Consider the following 13,225-nt stretch of genomic DNA (forward strand, 5'->3'; position numbering starts at 1 on the left):
GATGGATTTTGGAATCTCAGATTTAGTAGTACTGAAGTTCTACCACAGGAGACACCTTGAATACATGAGCCCATTACTGAATATAACTTTACCTCCGTTTCCTTACCTATAATGCAGAGAGTCTAATACCTCAGAAGGCTGCTTAGGAGATTCAATGAGAATATGGAAAAACGCTTGCCTTAATAGTTTTTCTTGCTTTTCCTAAAATCTACAGTCTTAAAACTCAAAGCCTAAAATCATATAAGTTTCCGTGAGAAAATTTCCAATCATGCCTTTAAACCCCAAGAGAACAAAAATGACTTGTTCCACTGAGGGCAACAAGGGGAAGAAAAGCTTAAGTTATACAAACAAATTCCATGTGCCTAGGTATTTTTGGATAATAGACCTCCTTGAGAACCTGAAGAAGGTATGGATTCCCTTCTTAGACCTACTTCCTGAAAAAATTCAAAACGATTTATACATAAAAATTTTAGATACAATCATTTTGTTGCATTGGAAAATGATTTCCTTCATATTACCTGCTGTGGACTGAATTTTGATCTCCCAAAATTTGTATTTTGAAGCTCGAATTCCCCCATGTGACTATCTGGAGATAGTGTCTTTAAGAGGTAATTAAGGTTAAAGGAGAAGATAAGGGTGGGGCTCTAATCTGATAGGACAATGGCTTTACATGAGGAGTAAGAGCTTTCCCCAGCCCCCACCATGTGGGGACACAGTGAGAAGGTGGTCATCTGCAAGCTAGGAATAGTTCTTACCAGAGCCTAACCATGCTGGCACCCTGATCTTGGACTTCTAGTCTCAAAAACTGTGAGAAAATAAAATTTTGTTGTTTAAGCCACCCAGTCTACAGTATTTTGTTATGAGCAGACTACTGCATTGAAGTATTTTAAAAATAAATGTTTACAAAAACTGAAGCATTTTACCTCATTTTAAATCAAAATTAACAGCCATTTTCTGTTGTTTCTTTTTTTTTTAAGAAATAAAACAAAAATTTACAAATTAAAACAGAAAATAAACTTTAATTCTATATAAAAGAACATTTCAATTACAAGGCTGCTATTGTTTGGCTTGAATAAAGAAGTCACATAATGGCCTGGTTTTGGAACATGATAACTTGGACATTATCTTTGATATCTAAAAAGGTTGTACCTTTCTGTTTTGATGAAAAGAAGTTGTAAAAACTCTGAGACTCTGGGAAAGGTATGTGGTAACAAACATAATCACAGCTCTCATAGTTCACTTCACCAGATGATGCTTGGCTAGGCATATGCAGGGAACCAAAGATTTTTCTAAGACTCTTAGAATTGAATTCATATCACTCACTGTTTTGATGCAATATCAATAGTGAAACGATTGGAAATCCGAGTTCCAGTTTTAAGGTTTCTGAGTGGAGGTAATCTTCAAGAGCTCTAAGGTTTTTCTAATTCTTGTAGAGAAACTGACAAACCTCTCCATTGGTGACTAGCCTAGAGAGAAACTTCATCCAGCAGCTGGAAAATTCACAAGGTTGTCTATTTCTACCTACTTCAGAGCTACAGCTTGGTTGAAAGGGTTCATGATTTTTCTACCAAATCCATAATAATGACTGTAAGGTCTTGAATTGGAAGATTATGCTCATTCATAAAGGCCCAAATATCCCCAAGTAAATCAAGCCATAACTAAACACTTCCTTGTGATAAATTTTCTCTTCTCTTAAAAAGCAAACTCCTGTCCAAAGTTTAATCTAGCAAAGGAAAAATTTCTATTTTGATTCTTTTTCTCATAAAATCTTGTTCTCATAACAGTGATTACTTCTGTGGTAGCAGGCAGGCCTTCTTTTAGGGCTGTTCGAAGTCTTCACTGCCAGTATGTGCCAATGAAAAAAACCAATGTATTATTGCACTGGGTAGAGCTCCTTTCTTCTCTGAGGCCATATAAGTATGCATGGCTCTAAGTTTGGAAGATGTGCCATCTGTTCGTAGAGTACCAAGATCTTCCTTAGAGTAAAAAAAAAAATTTTTTCCTGGTAGTTATTTTGGAAAAGAAATTTAACACTATTTCAAAGATGGTAATAGCCATTAATGTTAACAGCTTTTCTAATTTCCACCAGAAATCACATATTTGGGATTTTTCTTTGTATCAACATGCGTATTAACAGACAAAAACTAGAAACTAACTCCTTAGAGCAATATCAGTAGTTTCATGAAGTCACATGCACTCTGGACAAAACTGGATAGTTTCCAAATTCCCTCAAAACTTACTTCAAAATATTGAAACAAATGACAGCAATCCTAGAATGGATAATATCATCTGAAATTTGACATAAATTTACTTCTGCTCCACACTAAGCCAGTTTAAATACTGTCAGCACATAAAGCTTAAACGTCTTTCCATGTTCATGTGGCTGTTTTTCTTAGCAATGTGAAAGCCAATTTTATACAAGCCTTCAAAAAAAGACTTTTGTGATGGAACATGTTCAACCATATTTTGGTATTTTCAAAATATGAAACTTCTACTTACAAAAAAAAATTCAAACTGTAGGATATATTTTTAAAATGGAAAAATAAAATGGTGTTTCAGCTTTCCCAACTTCACATTTGGGTTGATGAGAACTCTGCCCACATTAAAACACTGTGGCTTTCTCTTCTATCATTTTTCATGATTTCATTACTTTCATTTCTTTTTTGTTGTCAAGTTTTTAAAAGTTGGAATGAAAGACAGTGGTGGGGTATGTTTATGTCCTCAATATAGTGATGACAATGAATATAGAATCTCCAACTGTATATGAGCAGCCATTAATAATAAAACATGATTTAAAAAGTCCACCCTTTCCCACAAAATTATTTTAAAAGTAACAGGAAAAATTCTAGAATAAAAAGAACCCTTACAAATCAATACTAAAAAGACAGTTCATTTTTTTAAATGGGCAAAAAGTTTGGGCACTTCATCAAAGAAAATATTTGAATGGTTAATGAGTACATTAACAGATGCCCAACATCTTGGTCATCAGTGAAATGCAAATTAAAACCACAATGAAATAATACTACAAATCCACTACCATGTCTATAATCAAGAAGACTGACCATACCAAGTGTTGGGGAGGATACGGGGAAACTGGAACACTTAAACACTGCTGGTAGGAATGCAAAGTGGGACAGCCACTTTGGAAAACAATTCTGCAGTTTCTTAAAAAGTTAAGCACATGATGAAAGAAACTGAAGACCACACAAACAGTTGGAAAGATATACTGTGTTCTTGGATTGGAAGAATCAATATTGTTAAAATGACCACACTACTCAAGGCTGTGTACAGATTTAATGCAATCCCTGTCAAATTACCAATGGTATTTTTCATAGAACTGGAACAAAAAATTTTTTAAGTTTGTATGGAAAAACAAAAGACCCTGAATAGCCAAAACAATCTTGAGAAAGAAGAACGGAGCTGGAGGAGTCATGCTCCCTGACTTCAGACCATACTACGAAGCTACAGTCATCAAAACAGTATGGTACTGGCACAAAAACAGACACATAGATCAATGGAACAGGACAGAAGGCCCAGAAATAAACCCACGCACTTACGGTCAATTAATCTATGACAAAGGAGGCAAGGGCTTCTCTGGTGGCGCAGTGGTTGAGAGTCTGCCTGCCGATGCAGGGGACACGGGTTCGTGCCCCAGTCCAGGAAGATCCCACATGCTGTGGAGTGGCTGGGCCCGTGAGCCATGGCCGCTGAGCCTGTGCGTCCGGAGCCTGTGCTCCACAACGGGAGAGGCCACAACAGTGAGAGGCCCGTGTACCGCAAAAAAAAAAAAAAAAAAAAAAGGAGGCAAGAATACAATGGAGAAAAGAAAGTCTCTTCAATAAGTGATGCTGGGAAAACTGGGCAGCTACATGTAAAAGAATGAAATCAGAAGATTCTCCAACACCATATACAAAAATAAACTAAAAATGGATTAAAAACCTAAATGTGAGACTGGATACTATAAAACTCCTAGAGGTAAACATAAGCAGAACACTCTTTGACATAAATCTCAGCAATAATTTTTGGCTCTGTCTCCTAGAGTAATAGAAACAAAAGCAAAAATAAACAAATGGGACCTAATTAAACTTAAAAGGTTTTGCACAGCAAAGGAAACCATAAACAAAATGAAAAGATAACATACAGAATGGGAGAAAATATTTGCAAATGAATTGACTGACAACGGCTTACTTTCCAAAATATACAGTTTGTACAGCTCAATACTAGAAAAAACCCAACCCAATAAAAAAAATGGGCAGAAGACCTAAATAGACATTTCTCCAAAGGAGACATACAGATGGCCAAGAGGCACATGGAAAGATGTTCAACATCACTAATTATTAGAGAAATGCAAATCAAAACTACAATGAGGTACCACCTAACACCAGTCAGAATGGCCATCAACAAAAAGTCTACAAATAATAAATGCTGGAAAGGGTGTGGAGAAAAGGGAACCCTCCTACACTGTTGGTGGAAATGTAAATTGATGTAGTCACTACGAGAAAAGTATGCAGGTTCCTTAAAAAACTAAAGATAGAGTTACCATATGATCCAGCAATCCCACTCCTGGGCATATATATGGAAAAGACAAAAACTCTAATTTGAAAAGATACATGCATCCCAATGTTCACAGCAGCACTATTTACAATAGCCAAGACATGGAACCAATCTAAATGTTCATCGACAGATGAATGGATAAAGAAGTGGTATATGTATACAATGGAAATAATGCCATTTGCAGCAATATGGATGGACCTAGAGATTATCATACTAAGTGAAGTAAGTCAGACAGAGAGACAAATATTATATGATATCATTCATATGTGCAATCTAAAAAAAAAATACAAATGAACTTATTTACAAAACAGAAATAGACTCACAGACATAGAGAACAAACTTATGGTTACCCAAAGGAAAAGGGGGGTAAGGATAAATTGGGAATTTGGTATTAAGAGATACACACTATTGTATATAAAATAGTTAAAAAACAAGGACCTACTGTATAGCACAGGGAACTATATTAAATATCTTGTAATAATATATAATGGGAAAAAATCTGAAAAAGAATATATATATGTGTGTAAACTGAATCACTTTGTTGTACACCTGAAACATTATAAATCAACTGTACTTCAATTAAAAAATATTATGCACATAACTTACCGTATGACTCAGTCATTCTACTCCTGAGCATCTACCCAAGAGATATGAAAACATATATCCATACAGGATATGTAAAAGAAGCTAGATGCAAAAGACTACATATTGAATGAGTCATTTATATGACATTTTTAGAAAAGGTTTAACTACAGAGAGAAAAAGCAGACTAGTGTTTGCCTCAGGTTTAGGGTAGGAGCAGGGATTGGCTGCAAAACAGGAACAAGAGAACTTTTAGCGGTGAAGGAAATAGTCTAAAGCTGGATTGTTATTATGCTTGCATGATGATAGGTGAATTTTATGATATATAAAATATACATCAATAAAGTTTTTTAAAAAAGGAATGGGACAAAAACCAAAGGAAAAACTGGGGCATATATCCAGTTCCCCAAACCATCCACAGACTTTACTTAGGTTAAGAATTTATATATATTATCTATATTTGGGTTAGTTAAACAGATGATTGTTTATTATTAAACAGGAATTTCAATAACTGTTCAATGCTAAAATTATTTGTCCTCAAACAATTTTTGTAAGGAAATCTTACATTTTTTGTTAACTACACAAAAGACACAGCTTTCTACCGCAATTCCCAATACAAGGCTAATTGAGTAACATTACATTTCTGGATAGAGAAATGAAGGCAACCAGAGAGACTATTTTTCTTGCTCTTACTCTAGCTTACCTACAGTGAAGACGTGTCCTGGTTTACCATATTTAAAATTGTCAGGACAACTCTGGGTGTCCTCTTTTTACTCTCAAAAGTGTCCTGGGTCGAGTGAGAAATAATACAGTCAACCTGTCTATAACAGAATTACTTTCAACATTAATCCTTAATTTTCATTACCATGAAGGGGAACTCCTGAAAGATTTGAAAGACCTTAAATAAGCTACAAGCCATACAATCATAAAAATTTCAGTTAGTCATTTTACAAGTGAGGATATGGGGCACAGAAAAATTAAAACAAGAAGCCCCAAACCACATTTTTTTGATTAGGGGTCTTTAACACTACCACAGCACTTTTTATAGAATAAGAGTTTCTGGGAACTTCCCTGGTAGAGCTGCGGTTAAGACTCCGAGCTCCCAATGCAGGGGGCCTGGGTTTGATCCCTGGTCAGGGAACTAGATCCCACATGCATATCGCAACTAAGAGTTTGCATGCCACAACTAAGGAGCCCACGAGCCGCAACTAAGGAGCACACGTGCCACAACTAAAAGAGCCGGTGAGCTGCAACTAAGGAGCCCACCGGCCTCAACTAAGGAGCCCACGTGCTGCAACTAAGAAGCACATGTGCTGCAACTAAAGGAGCCAGCAAGCTGCAACTAAGAAGCCCGCCTACTGCAACTAAGACCCGGTGCAACCAAATAAATAAATAAAATAAATAAATATATATATATATATTAAAAAAGAAAAGAATAAGAGCTTCTGATGGGTAAGTACTATTTCTGTAGGCAAAGTACATTTTTCTCTTGGAGGTGGTAATTATTACTATCTCCGTTTCACACATGAGGAAGGAGGTTTTAAGAAGTTCATTACTTTGCCTAAGGTTAAAAGGTGGTTAAGTTGTGGAATTGGGATGCAAACCTTGATTCCAAAGCTTGACACTTAACCTCTAAGCCTAATGCCTCTCATGAAAGGGAACACGGGCTTGGGTACAGGGATGTGCATGTGCACCTGTGTGCAGTGTAGCCAAAGCAGTTCTTGAGTTGAGGTTCATGAGACTAGGGATTCCATGAGCTGGTTTGAGAGCCTGTATCATTAAGAAATTATATATAACATTTCCTATGTGTATATAAAAATATTTTTTCGAGAGAGAGAATCTAGAGCTTTCACCAGATCCTCAAAAATATTTATGACACAAGAAAAATTAAGAACCTTTTAGATTGCTTTGGTAGGGAGGTTAAACTTTTAAGATAACCTATATATTTTACATATCGGATATCAGTCATATCTAGAAGATTTTTTTTTTTTTTTTTTTTTTGCGGTACGCGGGCCTCTCACCGTTGTGGCCTCTCCCGTTGCGGAGCACAGGCTCCGGACGCGCAGGCTCAGCGGCCACGGCTCACGGGCCCAGCCGCTCCGCGGCATGTGGGATCCTCCCGGACCGGGGCACGAACCCGTGTCCCCTGCATCGGCAGGCGGACTCTCAACCACTGCGCCACCAGGGAAGCCCTCTAGAAGATTTTGTCAAACAACAAAACTAACAAGCAAGTATCGAGAGGCAGTATATATTAGGTATATATATTATATACTAGGTATGTAAATATCACAATTATATAATGTGGTATTTTAGATTTTGTATTTAAAAAAAAAGGGTCAAGCTCTCACTTGCTATAGAATATGACCCAGTAGTCATAACACGAAGCAATGAATTATGGTAGAGATGTTTACTACTGGTGGCTAAATTCTGTTGAAGTAGCTGTGTATTAAGCAGAGTTTTCATATATGCTATACCAGCCTAAGGTAAGATTAATTTAGAAGTACAACATAAGAAAGGTATATAATTTGGGAGTAGTAAGGACACTGAGTTGCATTAAATCAAATCATTTTCTGCTTCTGTTTCTTGATAATGAACACGAGTTGATTTTCTTAAGAAGGGCAATAGTATTGGTAGGAATTTTGGGAGCATCTCTTTCTTTTTTTTCTTTTTTAAGTATGTATCCTTTTACCTCTGTAAAAATATTGTCTTCAACCCCTCACACAACATAGAGGCAACATACTAGCATTTTTGTCCTGGGATAACATTCAGCCAGATACCCCAGTAAAACTGTACATTGTTACATTACTGAAAGGCTTCTATACAGATTGTTATTAGGATAATAGTAACTGTATTACATGGTAAAATTCATAATAAAAATTTCAGTATGAATTCATTAGTTCAAATTATTTGCCACTGAATGTAATAACAACTACTGGCACAAGTGTCCTGTTGTAGTGTGACTTAGTTGCCACTGAATATATATAACTTAATGAATATATATAAATACTGACACTGAATATTTAACAGTTTTTGACAACATTATAAAAATAAGAAATTTTTAAATGAATTGCTGCTAGTTCAGCAAAAGCTGAGAGGATTTAGCACTATGAACAATATTTTTATATTGGAGAAATTCTCTCCTTATTGAAACTATCCAATGATGTAATCCTGCAGTGGCAATGGAGGACAGTAATAAGACCTTGAAGTGGTGCTGGTATAGATGTGGACAGCCCCCATTTGGCTGTTTAATGGGCCAAGACAGCTCTAAGGGCAAGAGTGATACCCACCTACTGCTTTTTAATTTATATACTAATATCACGTTATCAACTCTCTATGTCTCTAAGAGATAGGAAAAAGAAAGCCAGCTACCATTTTTCATTCTTTTGATTCTGGCCTATTTTTCCTTTTAACCTTTCCATACTACAAATGAGTAATCAAAAATGGATACTTCCTCCAAGTTCAGGGAATATGAGCACACTGTCTGTGTATTCCAATAACTAAACAGCTTTGGGACAGGTTCTGATAACACTGCAAATAGCTACACTGATTAAATACAGGGGATCCTAAGAGTTTCAAATGGTTCATCTGAGGTTTCTTCAACTTCAGGTGTCCTTGTAAATTTGCAGGATGCTCCTTCAATGGTTGCTATGCCTATGAATTAATGTTTATAAGGTTGAAGTTAGAGTTCTATCACACTAAACTTTACAAAGAGAAAATATATTTAACAGTCAACCCTAAGCAAACAGTCTAAACTGTAAATGTGTAATGCTAGGTAAAAGAAATGACAAGAAGAGTTGTAAACTTATCTCCTCCACTACTGTAAATAAAATCAAAGCTTAGATCCTCTTGCCAATTTGCATCATCATGGACTTTTCCAAAGGACTGTGGTCCCCAAGCATCTTTTTTCAATTTTTTCTCACAACAGAGAAAGTATTACAGCCCTGAGCGTAAGGGAAGAAAAAGACAAGAGAGGACAGGAGGTTTCAGACTTTGAATTGCTTCTGTCTAGGCTCTGATACCCTGAAGGAGCTGGAGTGTTTGATCATTATCCATAGTATGAAGACTCAATGGTTAGGAAATTCCAAAGGTGGTCCTTCTGCGATCTTCACATTAACTATGTTCCCAGTTTTAAAACATAAATGGAAAGAGTAGACAGTATTATTCCATGATCTATGAAAACTTAAGTCTATTAATTTTTCTTCCTGATTTCTCTTCTAAATTTACTATATCCTCATTCAAATTTTATTTCTCTTCTTTAGTCCCCCCCAACACCTTCTCCCTCTGACTCCAAGCCCATCTCAAGTGAAAGAGTATGGTTTATAAATCTATATGTCAGTTTGAGAATGGGAAACAGTTAAAGAAAAAAAAGCTTTGGACATAAAAATGGATTTGCCAAAACTCACCATCAGAGGGCACAACAGTACTGCAATAAACAACTCCGCTAGGCCAAGAAGAGAGCCTTTGGTGCACCTAGAAAATACATAAAGACACATCCATTGTCAGTACACAACAACAAATGTTATATGCACATGTGTATGTATATAATAAATAATAGCTTTTTAATTATTTAAATAGTATGTATTCTTTGTAGAAAAATTTAAAAATACAGATAAAAGAAAAGTCTCTCAAACTCCTATCATCCTAAGATGATAGTGATGAACATTTTGGTTTCTTTCAAGATAAACCAGTATTTCACCATAATTATAATTTGCATTTTTTGTACTAAGAGTGATAATCTATACATGTTTTAATCTGAGTTACTTGTATTTGCTTTTCTATGCACTGAGTATTTACATCTTTTGCCATTTTTAAAATTTGGATCTTGGTCTTTGAATATTATTTTGTAGAAGTTCTTTAAATATTAAGAAAATTATCCCTTGGTCAACGAAATATGTCATAAAAATTTCCGTTTTTATTTTTACTTTGTTAATGGTGTTTTTGTATGCACACAATTTTCATGTTTTAAGAGTCAAACTTTTCAATCTTTTCTGTGTGGTTTAACGGTCCTGTGTCATATATCAGCAGCTTTCCCTACTTCGAGAATACTATAAAATTCTTCCATGGCTTCTAGTTTGATTTTTCAAGTTTAAATCTTTGATTTATTAGGAATTAATTTTAGTCAGTTAAGAAGCAGCAATCCAAGTAACCTCTAATGATAACACAGCTAACCGTTATACTTAATAATTCATTTTTCCCTCTTATTTGAAATGCTACCTTGATAATTTTCCAAATACCTATATGAATTTGGATCTTTTTCTGTCCAATGATCTATATGCTCATGTCGTAGTAGCCACACTTTTTTAAATATCCTAGCTTTATATTTTTACATCTGGCAGGGTGGGATAGTTTCCCTTATTACTTTCCTTTAAGAATTTTCCTGGCTATTTTTGCTTATTTGTATCTCCATATGAACTTCAGAGTCAGTATTTCCAGTTACACACAGATACACACACACACACAAAATCAGCTTCAAAAATAACACAGCACTGTGATTAAGAGCATAGAATCTATAATCACTCCTGAGTTCAGATTCTGATTCTGTAACTTACTCTAACTGCAATCTTTGCAAGTTCATTAGCCTCTTTGTGCCTCAAGTTTCTTCACTGAAAAATGGACAAAACGTAATACTAGCACCTACCACATAAAGTTGCTGTGAGGACTAAATGATGAATACACATAAAGCACTTAGAACAGTGCCTGGCATAGAATAAGTATTCAATAAATGTTAGTTTTTTTGTTTGTTTGTTTTGAAGTTGAGATCTTATTAACTCAATGGATTAACATAAGGAAACTGACATCTATGTGATTTTTGAGTCTTTCTTAATCAAGAACCTTGTAAGCCTTTCTATTTTAGTCTTTGTGTTCCTGAGAAGCATTTTAAGGTTTTCTTTATTCAGATCTTATATGTCCCCTTTAATCTAATGTAATTCTTTTTGTACTAAGTCTTGTCCAATACTAGGATCATGACCCCTGAATTTTTCCTTTTAGTTTGCAAATGCCTGTTAATGCTCTGCCTGTCCTTTAATTTTATTATTTTTCCTGAGTTTCTTTGTTTTAGGAATGACTCTATAGTTTTCTTTGTGATCTAATCTGGGATTCTTTTAACAGAAAAGTTTAGCCTGTTTATACCTATTAATATAATGTATATTTAATATCCTTTCAGTCATCAAATTTTATGCTATAAAATTTTTGTTTTTTGTTTTTATTGCTGCTCTTTCTTCTTAAAAATAGTTTACTAAATGGTCTATGTTTTAGTTAAACATGTACTTCTAATATTAATATGGAAAGTTTATTTTTATTTTTTTTGTATTAGTAGTCATTTTAGAGTAAGATCTAAGTTCTTTGAACTGCCTTTAAGGCCCAGTATTATCTGATACCCTGTTATCTCTGTGACTTCACCTCCTACCATTCTGCCTCTCAATCATTCTGCTTTAGCCCCTAGGCTCTTTTCTGGTTTTTTGTATGGACCAGCTATACTCTTGTTCCAGAACCTTTGCAATAGCTATTACCTCTACTTAGAATATTATTTCTCCAGAAAACTATCAAGCTCCCTCACTTCCTTCAAATCTTTGTTCACATTTCACTTTCTGAGTGAGGTCTACTCTACCCAACCCAATTAAAAATGGCAATTCCATCAGTTGGTACTCCTGATATATATATATGTATATATATATATTTTCCATCTCTTATTATGAGCAATGATGAACTTATAGTTATGTGTCTTTTTCCCTCCCTTCTATTATCCAGTTTATTTTATTTATTATGTAACTTTTCTTGGTGTTTATCTATCTATATACCTCCCCCCAACCCCACATACTTCTTTTATTGAATTTATTGATTTTAGATGACATATTTTGACAGCGTGTTAAAAAACTGGGGTTTCTACCACTTTACATCATTTGTCCTGCACCCTTCCAACTTTCGTTAGAAAACTGTCAACATTGTCAAAATTTTAAACATTCATACTCTGCTCTGCAAAACCTAATCTTCACATTTGTTTTAATCTTAATTTTATAGATTGATGGACTCTAGGCTTACTACCAATACTTCAACTGTCGTTTTTCCTTTCATTTCTTGGTTGGCTGAACTTCATCTTATAGAGGTAGGACTCATGAGAGCTAACTTCCCTAAACCTTGGCATGTTAAAAAATATTTGTCTTTGCCTTTATACTGAATGATTATTTGGCTTGGCACAAGATTCCTAAATTAATCTTTCCTTGAGGACTTCGTGGGTAAAGTTTTAGTGTTGATTGCTGCTGTGGAGAAGTCTGAGGCCAGCCACTTATTTTGGAGAACCAAGCTCTCTGAGCTTTGCTGGGGATCTGCAACCATATCATAGGCATCCTCTTTTGGGGTCTTCTCACATACTCCCTTTACTAGATCTGGCAGCCGTTCTTCAGTATTGTGCTTTGGGATTGCAGAGATCTCTCTGGTCGTACTGAAGATGGAGCTTGTATTTCTGTTTCTTATTCTCCTTTCTATTTCAAAGTGATTCCAAGAGAAGGAAGAAACTGCTACCACTACTGGGCCATTATTTCTTTAAGTGGTAACTTTTTAATATGGACTTTTTCAAACTTACACAGAAGTAGAGAACACAGTGTGATGAATTTCTTCCATTCACCCATCACCTGCTTCTATATTTACCAACATTTGGTCAAACCTGGTTCATCTATATGAACCAGGTCTTTTCCACAGAGTATCTTAAAGGAAATTCCAAACATCATATTGCTTTACCTGAAAATATTTCAGTATACATCTACTAGGCCATTTTAAAACAGGAAATCCTCTGTCCTCTATGATTTTACAGATTATCCTCAACATTAATAAAAGATGTGTATCTGGGGCAGAGAACTAAATAAATACATGGCTGTTTATGAATATTATTTGTTAGAATGCTATAGAACATGGGTTGGCAGGCCAGCCACCAGTTTTTGTAAATGAAGTTTTATTAGAACACAAACTCATTTATTTACTTAGTATCTAGAGCTCATTCATCTACTTTGACACTACAACAGCAGAGTTGAGTAGCTGTGTAGTTGCAGGAGAGTTGAGTAGCTGCAACAGAGACCATACGGCCCACAAAGCCCAA

General features: G+C 35.3%; 1 protein-coding gene across 4 annotated transcripts in view; it reads right to left on the bottom strand.

The window, feature by feature from the left end:
• Nucleotides 1-13,225, bottom strand: part of MCU (mitochondrial calcium uniporter) — a 202,763-nt gene that overhangs the window by 36,685 nt on the left and 152,853 nt on the right. For all 4 annotated transcript variants that reach the window (XR_003437879.1, XM_027129932.1, XM_027129930.1 and 1 more), the window contains one exon: nt 9,540-9,606. Coding sequence is in view for 3 of the 4 variants with exons in the window: in XM_027129932.1 (XP_026985733.1) it covers nt 9,540-9,606 (67 nt within the window). In the remaining variant the exon portion in view is untranslated. The remainder of the gene's footprint in view (nt 1-9,539; nt 9,607-13,225) is intronic.

The sequence above is a fragment of the Aethalodelphis obliquidens genome, unplaced genomic scaffold (genome assembly GCF_003676395.1).
Source record: "Aethalodelphis obliquidens isolate GAN/ISIS:26980383/991018 unplaced genomic scaffold, ASM367639v1 scaffold37, whole genome shotgun sequence".
Classification (NCBI taxonomy): Eukaryota; Metazoa; Chordata; class Mammalia; order Artiodactyla; family Delphinidae; genus Aethalodelphis; species Aethalodelphis obliquidens.